Source organism: Camelus dromedarius, chromosome 7, assembly GCF_036321535.1.
Source record: "Camelus dromedarius isolate mCamDro1 chromosome 7, mCamDro1.pat, whole genome shotgun sequence".
Taxonomy (NCBI): domain Eukaryota; kingdom Metazoa; phylum Chordata; class Mammalia; order Artiodactyla; family Camelidae; genus Camelus; species Camelus dromedarius.
Window position 1 is genome coordinate 18,541,567 of NC_087442.1, and position 18,058 is coordinate 18,559,624.

At 54.0% G+C, this 18,058-nt stretch overlaps 1 protein-coding gene across 4 annotated transcripts in view; it reads left to right on the forward strand.

The window, feature by feature from the left end:
- Positions 1–18,058, forward strand: part of PLXNA4 (plexin A4) — a 565,291-nt gene that overhangs the window by 509,859 nt on the left and 37,374 nt on the right. For all 4 annotated transcript variants that reach the window (XM_031455378.2, XM_064487352.1, XM_064487353.1 and 1 more), the window contains 8 exons: positions 119–212; positions 725–964; positions 1,622–1,768; positions 2,441–2,675; positions 5,349–5,491; positions 13,044–13,312; positions 15,800–15,866; positions 16,640–16,786. In XM_031455378.2, the coding sequence (XP_031311238.2) occupies positions 119–212; positions 725–964; positions 1,622–1,768; positions 2,441–2,675; positions 5,349–5,491; positions 13,044–13,312; positions 15,800–15,866; positions 16,640–16,786 (1,342 nt within the window). The remainder of the gene's footprint in view (positions 1–118; positions 213–724; positions 965–1,621; positions 1,769–2,440; positions 2,676–5,348; positions 5,492–13,043; positions 13,313–15,799; positions 15,867–16,639; positions 16,787–18,058) is intronic.

Below are 18,058 nucleotides of genomic sequence, written 5' to 3' on the forward strand. Positions count from 1 at the left end.
CCTCCCGGGTATCATTGTCTTTAATGCCGGAGCTCAGCCTGATTGATTATCATCTTCATCAAGTCGGTTGCTATTCCTATCCCTGTGTTTACATGCCTCCTTCTTTCTTCCTGGTCAGTGGGAACACACCCATCGCCGTGTGGGGGACTCACCTGGACCTCATACAGAACCCCCAGATCCGTGCCAAGCATGGAGGGAAGGAGCACATCAATGTGAGTCTGGGGCTGGCAGGGGTCTTGGGGCTGCCCAGTAGGCATGTGGCCTCCCTAAAGGGTATGGGGCTCCCCGAGGGCTCAGGCAGGCTCATCCCGGGCACTGGCGATCCATCACTGGGTGTGATGGCCCTGAACACTGGGAAGGCGGGATGGGGAAGCAGGCAGGAAGACACTTTCACACCCTGGGGTACAGGCATGGAGGAGCAATTGCCTCTGGGTTCCTGGGGCTTCAGACCCTTATTCCTCCAGCCTTCCGACAGCCAGTTTCACTGCTTAGCTTAGAGATACCCCCGTCCCTGCCACACCCACTGTGGGCAGAGAGGAGGCAGGTGCCCACTGCAGAGCCTGTCCTTGAGAGCCCGTTTGTGTGGTCCTGGCTCGGCCGGAGCCATTGTGACCCATCCAAGGCTGTCCCGTGTCACCACCACGCTGTACGGACAGACCGAGGGAGAGCCGGTGGTGGCTGAGGGGGCACGCTGCATCATCCTCCCTCTTCGGCTCGCCCCCAGCTCTGTGAGGTGCTGAACGCCACTGAGATGACTTGCCAGGCTCCCGCCCTGGCTCTGGGGCCCGACCACCAGTCTGACCTGACGGAGAGGCCTGAGGAGTTTGGCTTCATCCTGGACAACGTGCAGTCCCTGCTAATCCTCAACAAGACCAACTTCACCTACTACCCCAACCCTGTGTTTGAGGCCTTCGGTCCCTCCGGAATCCTGGAGCTCAAGCCAGGCACACCCATCATCCTAAAGGTAAAGTGAGGTGGGGGGAAGGAGGCCGCTGTGGGCAAGGGGAGGGGCTTTCCACATCGCAGAAGAAAGCCGGAAGTCATGGACCCCAGCCAGACCTCGAGGCTGGTGGCCGTACCTAGCGGAGGTTGTATTATGGCCCAGACTATGGGAAACGCTCTCTGAGTCTGTACTGAGAGGTGCACTCTCTTTATGGACCGTAGAGACCTGGTCAGGGCAGCCGGATCCAACCTGATCATCTGACTTCCGACTCTGTTCCCTGAGACCAGGACCTGGGAGGTCAAAGGCTCATGCTGCTTCCTCCTGTGTAGCCCTTTGCAAACCACAGTATAGGACTTCTTTGGAGCACGGATAGTAAATTAATTTTAATTCATGTAACAATTTGGAACAACCGGTAGTGACTGACTACAGCTCTGTGTTGAGAAGGATTCTGAGGCTGTGTTTCGGAAAAGCTAAAAAGAGTGCCTTGATTATTGATTTCCCACTGATGAAGGGGGAATAGTAGTATATGTGTCGCAAATTTGGGGGACTTATTGGGGAAAATAACCTCTCCACCAGCTCCCCAAAAGGATGGGATCTCCAGATGAGAGGACATGACAGCCAGCCAGTAGCTGTGCCCCTGACTCTGGGGTGGGAACTTGGGATTTCCTGTCCATCTAGGGCAAAAATCTGATCCCACCTGTGGCTGGGGGCAACGTGAAGCTGAACTACACTGTGCTGATCGGGGAGAAGCCGTGCACTGTAACCGTGTCAGATGTGCAGCTGCTCTGCGAGTCCCCCAACCTCATCGGCAGGCACAAAGTGATGGTGAGGCTGGTGGGACCCCATCCTGGACGGGGTGGGCGCTAGGGATGCAGGGATGCTGGGGGATGAGTGGTCCAGCTCCATCCTGGACCACTAGGGCTTTCCGGGAGTGGGGGTGGTTCTGGCCTGCTTGAATTTCCTCCCAGCTAGCCCACAACCCCCATTTCCTTCTCCCTGTCCCACGTCTGACTTCCTTCTTCTGTATTGTCACCCTCTCCATACTGGCCGGTGCTGCAGTAAGGGCAATGCAAAACAGCACTCAGTGATGTGCTAAATTGCCTGTTAAAGGCAAGAGACCTTTCCAGGAGAGGACCATCGTTGGCCTGGGCAGGACGGAATATCATGTCCTGGCCTCAGTCACAGTGGGATGCGTCTTCGGGGATCCAGTCTTTGATGTCATGTAGGCTTTTCTAGATCCTAGTTGAGTGCTGTTTCCTCATGAAGACAACCATGTTCGCTCTTGAGTAAGAAAAGGTAGGGTCTTTCCAGTTGTGGGGGTGGCCTGTGCTGAGCCATCCATACCCCTCCCTCGGGCCCTGGATGCCCTCTTGTCTGCTGTCCCTGGAGCTGTTTTCCTCATGCAGCCCTGGTGACCAGCTCACCAGTGGCTCAGGGCAGTTCCCTAGGATGCTCTGTGGCCACACCCAGCCCCCTCTCGCCTGGCGTGTCCCCTAGGCCCGAGTCGGTGGCATGGAGTACTCCCCGGGGATGGTGTACATCGCCCCCGACAGCCCGCTCAGCCTGCCCGCCATCGTCAGCATCGCCGTGGCTGGCGGCCTCCTCATCGTCTTCATCGTGGCCGTTCTCATCGCCTACAAACGCAAGTCCCGTGAAAGCGACCTCACGCTGAAGCGGTTGCAGATGCAGATGGACAACCTGGAGTCCCGCGTGGCCCTGGAGTGCAAAGAAGGTACCAAGCGGCCAGGGCCTGGGTGTGCGTGCAAGCGTCTGTCGCACACACAAGCAACAGTGCGCTGAGCTGGGCCTGGGTCTCCTGCCTCCAGCACCCCCACCTCTCGTGTCTGAGCCCCTGCTCAGGCCAAGGCCATCCCCGCAGGCCCCACCCGAGCGAGTCCACATGAGGCTAAGGCCTCGCCTCCCTTCTTCCCCCAAGTCAGGCTGGGATCATTTCAGTCCCCACGAGAGCAGTTTCCAGCCCGGGATCCTGGCCGGGTGGGCTCTCGGGGAGACCTAGGCATGACACATTCAAGCAACCTTCAGAAGGAAGGCAGGGCTAGAGGGCTGATCTGAGATTTAGAAGGGTGAGCAGTTCACAGCTTGTATTTTTAAAATTACTAACACCACCATGAAGTGAAATCAGCCGTCCCAAATCCAAGAAGGAAATTTAGGAGTCAGACTCTTGTCACCCCCAGGCTATCATTCGTGAGTCACCCTGGGAGGGTCTGAGCTGGTTCTTTCTGTAGATTTATACCCGGAATGGAGGGCTCCGCTATACCTGGGGCTGCCACATGCCTGCTGGGGAGGCCGCGGCTCTCTGATGGGGAAGCAGGTCCCTTCCATCCCCTCTCCACATCCTCAGCTGTCAACACAGCATCCGCCTCGTGGGACTGTTAATTACGGCCTTTTATTATATTTACGCTGCCTAATTTTTTTCTCCGCAATGTACTCTTCCCTCTAATTAGGTGTAGTGATTAGAATCTCTTTTATGTGTGCCAGGCGCGAGGCTTTGAATGTTGGAGGCACTCGGTGACTTGAAGGAAGGCTGCAGACCTATAAAAAGCCAGCTCCCTCCTCCTCCTCCCCACCAGCTGAGCACCCCAGCTGGGAGGGGGCAGAGGGGGAGTGTGAAGCCGGGTTCCAGAGGAGGAACTGGTGGTCAGACAGCGAGTCCGGACTCCAGGACGCCAGGAGAGGGCCTTGGCTTCTGGCTCCGGAGAGGGCTGTCCTGGGGGGGTGGAAAGAGAGACATAGGTTAGCCTTGACAGTATTTTCCCAGGGTGTCCAGAGCTGGCTCGTGAGCATTTAAAGGACAGGTGACTTCCAGAAGACCCGACAGTGAGGCAGGCCATTGCCCACCCACAAGTTCAGCAGAGGCCCAGGCTGTGCCCCTCACAGGCCTGACCTTCCCCCCCACACACGCACACACCCCTGCAGATATGCACTGACTCACATTCGGGCGATCACTCGTGCACTCACACCTCTGCACTCATGCCCACGTTCCCACAGACACACACACGTGTGTTCCTGACTCAGCACATACATGAGCGCTCACTGGGACTGTGGTAACAGTCACATCCCCAAAAGGCTTCCTGACTCCCCTTTCACACACAACGTGCACACAAGCTGGTGTAAGTTCCACCCAGATGTGTTCGGGTTGCTCTGCCTTTGGAGTCTTTTCTTGACAAGGCTTCCCTTCCCCGTGTCAGTGGGAGGTGGGGCGCACAGAAAGAGCACAGCACAGGAGGGGCCTGCAGCCGCCTCCCCATTGTCCTGTCACACAAGCACTGGTATCCTCAAGGCCCAGAGACCCAGTGTCCGAAGGCCGGAAGTCAGCACTGCGGGGTGTGGTGTGGCCCCCGCCGACAGCACCTGGGACGGCCGTGTTGTAGTCGTGCCATCAGCAGGGCCCACTGGGCGAAGGGCTGGCTTTTCGAGGGCCCTGGAACCATATTGGGCTTATGGATCCTTTCTGAGCCCCCAAAGTACTTTTTCCCTATTCTTGTCTGTATAGATGGAAGTACAGTTTAATTGACGTCCGCTGGCTGTTCTTCTTTGCGGGAATGTGTTCATCCATCTCAGTTGTGTGTGTGTGTGCGTGTGTGTATGTGTGCATTTGCATGTGTTGAGGAAAAAGGTGGAGGAGGGAAGGACCTCAGACTACCTCCCAGGGCAAACCGCAGCCCAGGAGGAGGGCTGTACCCAGGACGGAGTGTGATCGCACCGCTGTGGGACAGCCGGGGGGCGGGTGTGTGTGCAGGATTTTCTTGGGGGCCGGGGCAGGGGCACGGTCTCGCAGTTCTGTGACCCTCTGGAGGCCTGGGCTGCCTCCACAGACTGCGGGGCCCACATGCAGATCATAATTCATCTCTGAGCAGCATCACCTTGAGGAAGGGAGGACAGAGGTGCACCCTGCATATTTGTCCAGGAGGGATGTATTGTTTGGCAGAGCCTTCATCTGGCCCCGTTTGGTGGTCTGATGGCTCTGGTAAGCTGCATGGCCCAGACTGGGACTTTCGACCCCCCATCACTGGAATTTACTTGTTCACTGGCCCCGTCCTTCCATGCCCTCCTACCCGCCAGCATATTTTGCAAGCCAAAGCCCCTAATCTTCAGAGAGCAAGGCCATTCTGGCCCCAGCAGCAGCTCAGACCTGGGACAGCTGGCCCCGCATTCATGCTTTGGAAGGAATTTGGCCCAAGACAAGCTTCCTTGTGCCGCCTCTTTCTCCCGTTCCTAAACCATTCACTTCAGCTACTTAAAACATCCCCCCTTCTTATTCCTGCACTGCTGTAGTCTGCTGCACGTGTCTCCAAGGGCCTGGGAGAGGGTTTTGAGTGTTCCGAGTCGGGGTAACTCTTGGCTGGCCCCATCCAGTGGTGTCGTGGTCTTCTCTTTGTGCCAGCCTTTGCCGAGCTGCAGACTGACATCCACGAGTTGACCAGTGACCTGGATGGAGCTGGGATTCCCTTCCTGGACTACAGAACCTACACCATGAGGGTGCTCTTCCCAGGAATTGAAGACCACCCTGTCCTCCGGGACCTCGAGGTGAGAAGCAGTCTTCATGGCCAAGCCCTTCCCCCATCACAGTGTTAGTGCAGAGAAGGACTTGGGTGACCTTCAAGTCCAGCCACCTCATTCAGAGGAGAGACAGTACAGACTAGGGAGGGGACGAGACTTGCCTAAGGTCGCCCCCTTGTTGGCGCCAACCTGTCCCTCGGGAGGAAAGGGAACTCAGAGCAGAGGTGGGAGTAGGGCTTTGGGTCTTAGGGGGTCATGGATCCCTTGAGAATTGGGTAGAAGCTGAAGACCCTCTCCCCAGAGAAACTGTATACACAGAAACAGGAAGTCTGGCAAACAATACAGGGAGTTCACAGACCCTTGTGTAAGAAACTGCAATATAAGGGATTTTACCACTTAGTTGGTGCTCAATAAGTAAATGGGGAGAAGATAAGCGATGTGCTCAGGAGGGAGGTGGAAATGTGAATGATAAGAACGTAACTGCCTTTGTACCAGCAGGGACCTCAACTTTTGAACATTTTATTCCACTTACTGTCTACCATAGTGTCTGGCTTATGCATATATTCATATTACGCTTTGTTCTGAAAGGGATTTGGAATGACTTATAAAGATAAATACCAGAGAAAAGCAAAAAATATAAATGAGGAAACCTGGGCAAGGGGAGAATCGTAAGGAATGATCATCCTGAGTTGACTGCTGACTAGTATCCTGGTCCTGTCATAATGCTTAATGTGTCTGTGCTCATTTCACCCCCCAAGAGCCCTCAGAAGCAGGTGCACCCATTTCACAGGTGAGAAAACTAAGGGCATGGAGAACTCTGGGGCCACACAGCTGGGAAGGAGCGGGCCAGGATGTGAGTCCAGCAGTTAGACTCCAGAGCCCGGACTCCCAAGGACCAGCCTGTGCCCTTGGCTTCTGACGTGCTGTGTCCGATCCACACCTAATGGCTCTGGATATTTATCTGGATGGATCAAAACTCTTCAGCCAAAGCACCAATGGAAAATAAGACTAATTCCAAACTCATGTTATCCACAACATAGAAGGAGACCTGTCGTTCCAGCGTCTTCTGGTTATGCAGGTGCTGAGCCCCGTGGGAAAGCCTGCACGGTTCTCCAAGGGGACATAGGGAGAGGCTGTGTACTTGTGCAGGGGACGCAGCAGGTCCCCAGGGCACTCGGGGCCCACGCGCATTTCTCCAACTTGATTATGGGATGAATCGTGTGTATGTGTGTGCGCGCGCTTGCATGTGTAGATTCTGCCCATGCCTAATTTATCTTTGTAATTCTGGCTTCCAGCAGAGTGCTTGGCATGTAGTAGGCATGCAGGAAGTGTTGAATGATTTGAATAAATGAATGTCTGTGTGTCTGCATGAAATGGGGTGGAAATGGCAGCCCTAGGAAGGGAAGTTGTGTTTGAATGTCCCCACACCCCTCCATGGGCAGGATGGAGAATAATCAAAGTAAGAATTCAACTAGGATGAGTATATAAAGTTTTTCTTTCTTTTCCACTAGTTTAAAATTCCAAGTAGATTTCCTCTAAGCATTTAACTTTTAAATCAGATGTTCTGAGCCCACTTCCAAGCTGGCATCCCTGTAGGGTGGCCTGAATACTTCGGAGCAGGCTGGGGGACAGGCTTCTCCCACATAAGTTGTTTCTCTTGATGGACGCACACATTCCACATGGCTTTCCTGAACATTCCTATGGCCCGTATTATAAATCATGCCACATCCTGCCATATGGTCTTATTTCTCATTCAGTCCCATTCATTCTACGGCTTTCCCACATGCCCTTGTGTCTCTGTGGATCCTCAGAGTCTCGGGCCTGGCTTGGCACCTGTTTCGCACACACCCCAGGGCAGCACGCTCCGAAGAACTGCTCAGGGCAGTGGAGGAGAGCTACAGGGCTGATCCTCCCACAGGGTCTTGTGGGTGGTAGTGCAGGTTGTGCACTGCCCCAGGTGGCACTGTTCATATGTGACACTTCCTGGAGTCATGCAGTGCGCGACCTGTCCCACTGCCTGTAGCAGCCCCGTTCACCCAAGACCAGAATCCTGATGATTCTCTCTCATGGCCTTTCTGGACGGTACCAGGCCCCTTGCTGAAAGCTGGCAGCATCCCCACCCAGCTGCACTTCCCCGGGCCTTTCCACTAGGGTTAGTTTTCTGAGAGGAGCTGCTACCCAACTCCTAGGCTTATTCCTCAGCAAGGTGCACAGCCCAGGAGCCCTGCCCAGCAAGCCAGGCTGAATGGATGGAACCCCTGGGCACCCCCGCTCCCGACCTCAGAGCCCCGCGTGGAGCCAGCTCCCTGCTTCACTGGGTGCTGCCCTGGCCCCACCCGCCTTGTTCTCCAGCATCTCAGGCACCACTAAACAGAGGCTTTGGGGGCTACAGAATGAGCTGCAGCAAATGTGTCCCCTGCCCAGAAAGTTTCAAAAAGCCTGGTTCAGTGCAGTCTCCGAGATGCGCGGTCTCTTCACATCACGGTGACACCGCCCACCCCACCAGCTGGACCACCAGGACTCAGTGCCTCCCCTCCCCCACCCGTCTGCAGGGGCTGTCGGATGAACTCAGCCCTCAGACAGCTGTGGAAGAAGGTCTCTGAGAGTCAGGACTGTTGGGTTCTGACCGTCACCCGACCAGACTGTCGGACTCCCTGATGCTCTCTAGGTGGACACCCCACCAATGCCTGAGACCATTCCTATGGCCCCCATTACCAATCACATCATGTCCTACCCTGGCTTTATTCCTCATCTGGCACCTTAAGATCTCCCCTCAGACCTGAGTCTTCGCTCTTTTCCTTGCCTTTATCACAGGGGAAGAATTTCTGTCCCCCCGCCTCCTGCTCAGGAAGGAGTTAAGAGCCAGCTTCTCTGGTTGCCCTGAGTTGGAGGCCACGAGGTAGCTAGTCGTCAGGCATGGGCTCTGAATCAAGCCAGTCTCAGAGATTTCTGTTTTAATTCTGGTAAAATATACATAACATAAAATTGACCATTTGACCCATTTTTAAGTGTACATTTCAGTGGCATTAAGTTCATTCACATTATTGTGCAACCGTCACTACAGTGCATCTCCAGAACTTTTTCATCTTCCCCAGCTGGAACTCTGTACCTATTGAACAATAAACAACTCCCCATTTCCCCCTCCCCCAGCCCCTGGCAACCACCATCCTACTTTCTGTCTCCATGAACTTGGCTACTCTGGGTACCTCGTATAAGTGGAATCATATAGTATTTGTCCTTTTGTGACTGGTTTATTTCACTTAGCAAAGTGTTTTCAAGGTTCGCCCACATTGCAGCATGTGACAGAATTCCTTTCCTTTGAAGGCTGAATAATAGCCTGTTGTATATATAGACCACATTTTGTTTATCCATTCATCTCTCATTGGACACATGGGTTGCTTCCACCTTTTGGCTATTGTGAATAATGCTGCTGTGAACATGGGTGTACAGATACCTGTCTGAGCTCCTGCTTCCATCTTTTGGGCATATGCCCAGGACATAGGACTTTTTCATTTCGATTAGCTCATTACTTAATTGCTGGTGGACAGAAATCAACTTTTACCGTTTCAGTTAGCTTGGGGCTATGTGAGATCTAGCTCCCTATGCAAGACCCAGAGACCTTGTGTAGATCAGTTCTTTTCTTATTTGTCCTCAACTTCTCCCCGCCACTGGAATAGTTTCTCTCTGTTGGTTTTCCTGGTACGGAAACATCCCCAGGGAAGCCACTGAGTAATCTAAAGCAGTGTTTCCACCTTTTCAGGCGCCGGGATGGGCATGAATGGGAGGTGCGTGTGAGGAAGATGGTGCCCTCTAGTTTTAGGCTGTCCCAGAGAGATGGCCACCAGGTCCTTTTTTGTGTGACCATCTGGGCGTAGTCTGAGCATTTGGGAAAGGGGCTGCCTAGGCACTGGCACACCTCAGTCCTTTAAAAACCGAGAGCGAACAATACCCATACACCTCATTTTCAATCTATCATTGCTTCGTAAACTCTAACCTATTGGGTTACAATTAAAATTTACTATCCAGTTTTATACTCACAGACTTCAACTAAATTATTGCACCATCTGGTGAATAAAGAAAGTCTTGTTTCAGAGTGCCATTTGCTTAGGGGGAGGGGGTAGCAAGTTACAAAGGGGAATTGTTCAGGATACTCTTTACCAAGATACCTTACTTCCATCTCCCCTTCGTAAAATGGGGAGAAAATGCCTACCTTCTGCACCGGGACACTGTGCCAATACGTTAGGTATCTTGGAAACTCTGGGGCAAAAGGGATCAGTGAAAGCAGCCAACGGAGGAGAGGCAGGCAATAAAACCGCCGCTGTTTAAGTGCACTCTGCGTGTGCCAAGCACTTCACATACATTATCTTATTTAATGTTCATAAAACATTATGACACAGGCACTCATATTCTCATTTTGCAGATGAGGCAATAGAGCCTGGAGGTGAGAGAGCTTTCCTCCACGTACGAGTCTGTTGGTCTCTGATTCCAAAGCCCACGCTGCTGACCAGGATGCTCTTTCCCTGAAGGTGGCTTTGCTAAGGCTTCCTTCCCCAGTGCCCCCAGCCTTGCTGTCCGGAAGGTGTGTGCAGCCAGAGCAGGGAGTCCAGAACATGTCCTCCCCTTCCTCTCCAGATGCCACAGTCCCAAGCCTGCCCATGGCTCCCCTGGCCTCGATGGCCACCCTGAGCTCCAGGAGGCCCTGCACAGGAAGCTGCAGGGAGGACTCAGAGCTGGTTTCCAGCTGCCTCCCAGGACCAGGGGGAGGACGGACACGGTCAAGGATGTGGAGGATGGATGGGGGCTCGGGAGCCAAGCAAGCTGTGGTTGGGCAATCCAACCCCGCCCTCCACCAGGTGGCTGGCCTTGGCAAACCTTGGTCGCTTCCCTGAGAGGCCATTGAAAGGGGGTCACAACTCATCCTGGCAAGGTCATGAGATGGCTTAGCTGGAATAATGAATGCAGTGCACCAGCACTGTGCTTCGATGTGGCAGATGCTCAAAAAGTGGCATTATCTCTTATTATCAGGACAAATTACAGAGATGCTGTTCTGAGGGGTCTGAAGGCCAGAGGAAGTAATGTGTGTGTGTGCGTGGGAGGGGCTGTCGCAGCTTCAGGAGGGAGGGCAGTAGGAGACAGATAGCTGGGCAGATAGAGTCCCCGCCCGATTGCACGGTGAGGTGGCCGCATTTCTCTTGCCTTTGCCTTAAGAGTCACCGTGGAGCGGGGAAATAGAGGAGCCAGGCATGAGAGAAGCCAAGCCTGGAGACCTTGGGGAATGAGGGGGTCACCAGGAAGGGCTACGCCAAAAGCCAGAATGAGCCGCAGGGGCACCTGGCCAGCACCACCCTGGCCCTGGAGAATTCCCACCTTTCGAGGTCCCGGCCCTCCGGGCATGAGCACTGCAAGGGAGATGCACATGGACCCAATTTGGAAGCAGGCATGTTTTCCTCCCAGCTTCCTGATCTGTGGGAGCTTCCAATGCCAGGCAGTGGGAGCTCAATGGGAGTGCTTCTCTGCAGAGTTCAGGCGTGGGCTCCTGGCTGACCATCCAAGGGCAGGGCCTGGGTCAGATTGGACCCTGCCCTAGCCAGCACCTTGCCCTGAGCCTGGAACACAGGGTGGCGCCGTAAATGAGTGACATGAACTTTCTGGTTCTGCATCCATGGACCTTGGCAAACAGGGTTTCTCTGGCTGCATCCGTCTTCCCCAGCTTAAAATCCCTAGAGTGAAACAGGATGAAATCACTGCCATTTGGTGGCTGGACTGTGATCCTGCCGAGGCTTTTCACACATCTCCTTCAGGGCTCTCAGGAGCCCCGGGGAGTAGGGGCAGGACGCAGTGCCGGCTGCCCAGGCTCATGGCCCGGCTCTGACACGTCTCTGTCTGGGGCTCTTGGGAAAGTTCCTTATCCTCGTGGGGCCCTGGGGTAATAATGGCACCCACCTCACAGGCTGCTGTGTGGATTAAATGGGCCAATATTTCTAAACCATGCAGAACCGTCCTTGGCACAGAGTAAGATCTATATACATATTAGTGGTACCTTCATGTCGCTGATGAAGAAACCGAGTCTACTGAGGGTCCTGCAACCATAAGCAACTGTGATGGAGTTAACACAAGCTGGACGGACTCTGAAATTGCTCTCTTTATGCTCCACGTGTCACCTTCCTTCCCAAGCACCCAGTGCATCTGCCCCTCCCCCCAGGGGGACACATCCCTCAAGATAAGGTTTCAGTGTCACCTCCTTCAGATGCCCCTGCCTCCTCCAGTGCTCTGTCCACACCAGATACCCTGCTCCATGTTCTCAGAGAGCCCTCCCTCCAGGGCAGAGGCTGTGCTTCATTTTTGAAGTGAACTTTGTTTTAATGTAAGTATACAGACAGAGCAATGCACAAATGATCAGAACACAGCTCAGTGCATTTTCCCCGAGTGAACACAGCCATCAAGCCAGCACACAGATCGAAGCAGAACACTGCCAGCCTCCAGAAGTCCCCCTGTGCCCCCTCCCAGTCACAGCCACCCGCTCAGAAAACTCTTTTTTTCATCATTGATGAATTTTAATTGTTTTTTTAAATCTTGGTTTAATTGGTACTGTACAGTGTGCTCTCTTTCACTCCTGACTTTTCTCTTTCAATATGTTTGCAAGATTCATCCCTGTTACTGTGAGTGGCAATAGGTCCCTCATCCTCACTGCTGGGAAGCATTTCATTGAGTGAATATAGCACAGTGCGCGGAGCTCCCCTATTGTTGCCGGACACCTGGCCAGTTCTGGTTTGGGCCGCAATGCCTGGTGCAGCCGTGCTCGTTCTCATGCGCCTCAGAGGCGCGTGCCGAGCTCAGGTGCTGGCTCATGTTTGCTGAGTGGATGGTACACCCTTACATCCTTGCACGACTCTCCCAATGAACAGAAGATGCAGGCAGAAAGATAAAAGCTTCTACCTCCCCTTCCCTGCATGGAGCAGGGTCTCACAAGGAATCTCTAAGGAGACACCAGATGCTAGAGTTAGGGAGCGCCCGAGAGACTTTTGGGCTTAAGCTCCCTCTTTTTTTCAGGGGAATGAACTTGGGCCCGCAGAGGTGTAGAGGGACTTGCCCAAGCTTGCATGGCATGGTAGTGTCAGAGCCCATGTGGAACAAACCCAGTATCCCTGACTCTGGGGCCACTATCTGTCCACAGGACTCCCAGGGCCAGAGACATTAGGGGTCAGCATTAGGTTAGCCAGAGGCCCAGGTTTGGTGACGCGCTAGCCAGGGTGTTACCCACAGCAGCCGCAGCCTCCTGGAGTCCCCACCTGGGGCTGTGGCGTTGGGCTGCCATGGCGTGGGGCCCCCTCCCTAATTCCATGCTAACGGTGACATTCTCTCCATCTCTAGAGACAGTGACTCGCCTTGTGGGCTGTGATGGAGGTTAGGTAGGCACCGAGTGTGGTGCCTGGCCCTAGGTGGGGACTTGATGGCATGAGCCAGGCGGCCACTCATGGGGGAGTGGGAGGGTCAACAGCGTGCACAGCCCCACCCCCTGGGGGGCGATCCCTGGGGCCCAGCCCGCCTCAAGACTCCCCCACCCGGGTCTCCGCCGTAGGTTCCCGGCTACCGGCAGGAGCGCGTGGAGAAAGGCTTGAAGCTCTTCGCGCAGCTCATCAACAACAAGGTGTTCCTGCTGTCCTTCATCCGCACGCTGGAGTCGCAGCGCAGCTTCTCCATGCGCGACCGCGGCAACGTGGCCTCGCTCATCATGACGGTGCTGCAGAGCAAGCTGGAGTACGCCACCGACGTGCTGAAGCAGCTGCTGGCCGACCTCATCGACAAGAACCTGGAGAGCAAGAACCACCCCAAGCTGCTGCTCAGGAGGTAGGGGCGTGGCCCCGGGGCGGTGTGGGGCGGTGCAGGCCACAGGGCCCCGAGCAGGCCCAGCACACCGGCCGGGCCCTCCTGCTCTCAGGACCAGGGCGGAGCTTCCAGAAGGAGCTCCCAGGAGCAGCAGCCAAGACTCCCCAGGTTAGGCACTGACCTGGCCAGAGACCAGAGTGCATCCTGTGCACTCTTAGAAGACCCTGTCCATCATGTTGGTGCCTGTAACTCAGCCCCGACCCCTCTGCTCACCCCATGGTTCTTCTGCCACATGTCTGCTTCCCTTCTCCTCCCTCTGCCCTTGTACTCCCCTGATTTGACCCTCTCTACCAGAGTTTTTCTCTTATGGACTCTTCAGAGGTCTTTTCCCCATCCCTGGCCTTATCTAAGTCAACTTGAATTAGGAGAGATACACTAGGGCCTCTTTGGGAACCCACCCCACCATCTCAAGATGGGAAACTTTAGCCCCTTTAGGCTCTCACTGCTTTCTGGGACCAGCAGCAGAAGCACCACCTGGGAGCCTGTTGGAAATGCAGACTCTCAGGTCCCACCCCACACCCACTGGATCAGAATTGGCATTTTAGAAAGAAATCTAAGGGCTCTGAATGTGTATTAAAGTTTAAGAAGCACTAGTCCAGTCTGTGTTTGAATTAAATCTCTTTAGAGGCAACTTGATGCAACATAGCAAGCATTTCCTGGCACCTGCCGTGGGCTTTGCCCAGGTCCAGAGTCCACCTCTCAATACTGTTGGATGCTTCATCCTTGACACAGTTGAAACATACATGGTCACATGTGAAGACATAGCCATATCCCATGGCTTCAGCCTTATAAGAAATATCTGTGCTGCCTCTATCTATGCTGCCATTCAAACTGTCCATGTACTTGAAGGCTATTTCTCCTCCAGGCTGTTGTTCAATGTTTTTAGCCTTCATGTAGATGAAGGCGGAAAATGCCCACATCAGGCCATTATGTCCTGCTCTCTGCCTGGACCATCCATTTACCGTCTGCCTTTGCCGGTTCCCTGCCTTCCGTCCTTGGTCTCTGGGTCTGAGGCAGGGCCTCCCGCTTGGTCCAGAGGATAGGTTTAGCTTTCAGAAGTGTTTACTTCAGGCTTTTTCCTGGTGCGGTGGGCATTTGCCTGCACAGCTGCAAAAGGTTGCTACATTTAAGAGCAATCATACAGCTTTGGAAACAGCAAGGTAGGTCATTTTGATTTTTGTTTTACTTTCACCACACAGCCACCCACCAGCATAATTCTAGGGTTGCCACCGGCTGCCAGAGCTCCCACCGACAATTTCCCGGCATGCTCTCGCTTTGTATCTGTGTCTCCTCCTCTTGTCTTCCGTTTGCTAGCTCCCAGATGCCCTCTCTCTCTGATGCTCTCCTCTGTCTCCTTTTCTTCTTCTTGCCCTTGGCTGCCCCCCTCCTTTCAGTAGTTTTCCTTCTTTTCTCTTCTCAGCTTCATTTTGTGCTGGCAGCGGTCCAGCTGCCCTGGGGCTTTAGTTATTAGTATCTTCTGGCAACTGCCACTTTCAACTCTATCCAAACATACCTGGATGGGCTGCTTTCTCTCTAAAGCTGGCCACACTCTAACTGCAAGTTCAAATGAAGTTTTTCTCTAACTGGAATGTGACCACAAGTGTCCTTTGGCTGGTGACACTGCTACAGTGTCTTTACTTCCAAAGTAAAGGAATAAATGGGTTTGGGTAGCAGCATGAAAGATGCAAATTAGACTCAAGAATGAACTTCCTGTCATTGCAAATAAAACACCAGAATGGTTCCCATGAGAAGTTCCAAAGTACCTGGAAGTCTTTTAAATAGGACAATTTGGGCATCTGCTGGAATGAGCTAGGTATCCAGCTCCATGCTGCTGCCAGCTCTGGGAGTCTTTAGCTTAGGGGATGGGCTCAGTCTAGTCTATCTGGCCTTTTACCATGACCCACTTCTGCCATCTTTCTGTCTACTGCCAAATTAGGATCTCCCAGGGGTTTTCTTTTCTTCTCTTACCCCAAGGAACACACCCATCCTATACAGGTGTCTAAGGCTATGCTTATCCACTATGATAGCTATGAGTCATATGTGACTATTTAAATCTAAGTTAAAGTAAATAAAATTAAAAATTCAGCTCCTCAGACACGCAAGCTGTATTTCAAGTGCTCAGCTGGTGGCTACCCTGTTGAACAGCATAGAAAGTGCTATTGGATGTCTTCATCATCACAGAAAGTACCCTGGACAGTCGGACAGCGCTGCTCTAACACATTCGCACAGAACCTCACCCGGGAGCCGTCACCCAGCTTGGCAGGCAAAACTTGTCATATCATCATGGAGTGTCTAGGGTCCATGGACCTCACGTATTCCTTAGGGACTCAAAATCTGGCCTGGAAACCTTAAGCAGCAAGATCCCCGCAGACTCCCCCTGCCCTTGAGGTCTGACCGGCTGCTTCTGTCTTTGTCTTGCTCTGCTGGTTTCCTGATGACGGGTGCCAGGACTGAGTCAGTGGCTGAGAAGATGCTGACCAACTGGTTCACTTTCCTGCTCTACAAGTTCCTCAAGGTATGAGTGGATGGGGGTGGGGGGTAACCTCTGGCCCCAGCTCGGTCTCCCTGCCAGCCTGGGCATGAACCTGCATCCTCCCCATTTCCCTCCACGGCCCCCAAGTCCACAGAGCCCTGGGCCTGGCTCCTAGAACCCCACCGAGAGATGGAGTTTCCCTCGTCAGTGAGGGCACGGGTTCCGGACCATCTCAGGAGGTAGAGCCCCACAGCCAGACCTAGCTTGAGAGACTCGATCCCGGTAGACAGCCTTCTCCCAGGTTGGGGAGCTGGGCCTCTGAGAAGATCCTAGATTCCCATTTCAAGCTCAAGACAATTCACCCCTTATTTCCCTGCCTTCCGTCTTTGCCTCCTGCTCTCCCAGCCCCAGACTTACTGAGGCCGATAAGGGTCCCAGGCAGGTACAGAAGCTGTGTGTGGTAGCAGATAAGCCAAGGACATGCCTGGGAGGTGGACCAGCTGCTCGACTTCCAATTACTAACTTGTTTTCTAAGGAGTTCATGCCACCGAGGACTGACCTCTGTCTCTTGATGGGGCTGCAGAGAAAACAGAGTGGAGCGGGGATGGGGATGGGGCGGAGAGGGGGATGGGGCAGGGAAGACGAACAGAGAGCTCTAGAACAGCGGCGGTGAGAAAGCACAGATAGGAGCAGGAGAAGAGAATTAAAACAGAGGCGTGGAAAGCAGCCTTTTGGAGGGGCAGAGGCTCCGGGAGGCTGGGCTCTGCACACCTGGGGTCCAGAATTCACCCAGTGTGGCTCCTCTCTGTGTCCAGGAGTGTGCTGGGGAGCCCCTCTTCTCCCTGTTCTGTGCCATCAAGCAGCAGATGGAGAAGGGGCCCATCGATGCCATCACAGGAGAGGCCCGCTACTCCCTGAGTGAAGACAAGCTCATTCGCCAGCAGATCGACTACAAAACCCTGGTAAGCCAGCCTCCCAGCGGCTCCCCGTGGCTCCAGTGGGCAGGTTCTGGTCCTGCACAGCTCCTGCCCAACCGAGAGGACGGTGGAAAGGCTGACAAGCCTCCCCTCCAGGTGCCCACTGCATGAGCCAGCCTGGTGTTCCACCTGTCCCAGTCACCCAGACTTCCTCCGTACCACCACACTGGGGCATCTGGGTTTGGGGACCAGTGGCTCAGATACATCTGAGCAACAGCAAGAGACTAGTGTGCGTCCAGGCCAGTGCACCGGATTGTGGGGTGGTACCCCCTTGCCAACTGCTGGCTGACTGACCCCAGGGAACGAACTCCTTCTCAGCAGTTCTCCCAGTGGAGAACCCACTCTTTGCAACACAGCTCCAAGCAGGGAGCAGGCAGAGCACAAAGCCCACATGTGCATGACCGGAGCTGTAGGATGGCAGGTCTGGGTGACCCAGAGCTTTAAGGTGTTCATCCAGGGAACGGGGGATCCCCTCAGTCAAGGTCAGACTCCCTTTTCTGCTAGCAACTGCCATCCTAGGAGGCAGCAAAGCTCAGCATTTAGGAGCATGGGGCTTGGAATCAGGCAGACCTAGATTGGAGGCCTATTTCTGACCAGCTGGGTGATTTGGGGCAGGTCTCTTTATCTCTCCAAGTTTGAGGGGTTTTTGTCTGAAAAAATGGGGATCCTAGTAAAACAGGGATAATGACAGTATGTACCTCCCAACGTTGTCCAGAAGATGGAGTGGGATAAGGTGCACAAAGCCGTGAGCCCAGGGTGAGCACTGCCTACTGCTGGCTCATGTGGGCTCTGCCTCTTCTTTCCCACCATGACTGTGCGCTGGTGCCCACTGTCTCTCCAGGCCAGGGGGCTCACTGTCAGGCTTTTTTTGGAGAGTTGTAATCTCCCACCCGGCCTTTTCCAGGAAAGAGGAGAGGAGGTAGAAGAAAGGAGTAAGAAAATAAGATAAAAGATAAATGTTGGCGTGGTGGAGTCCAAGAAGAGACAGCAAAGGCAGTGAAGAGGACAGAGAATAGATGGCATTTAGAGTGCACTTATGGGAGGTGACACATGGCCAGCCGGGCAGGAGCCGTGAACCGGGGATGAAGCCCAGACCCCGTCACAGCCAGCTGCAGAGACATCCCTGCCACTCTGCACAAAGCCGGCCTCGCTGGCTGGGCATGCTGCAGCCGTAACGTATCTGTCCCACTCCATCCTCGGAGGGCCCCGGGAATCCCAGTAGGCATCTGAGCAGATTTGCCGGGATTGGCTCAGTTG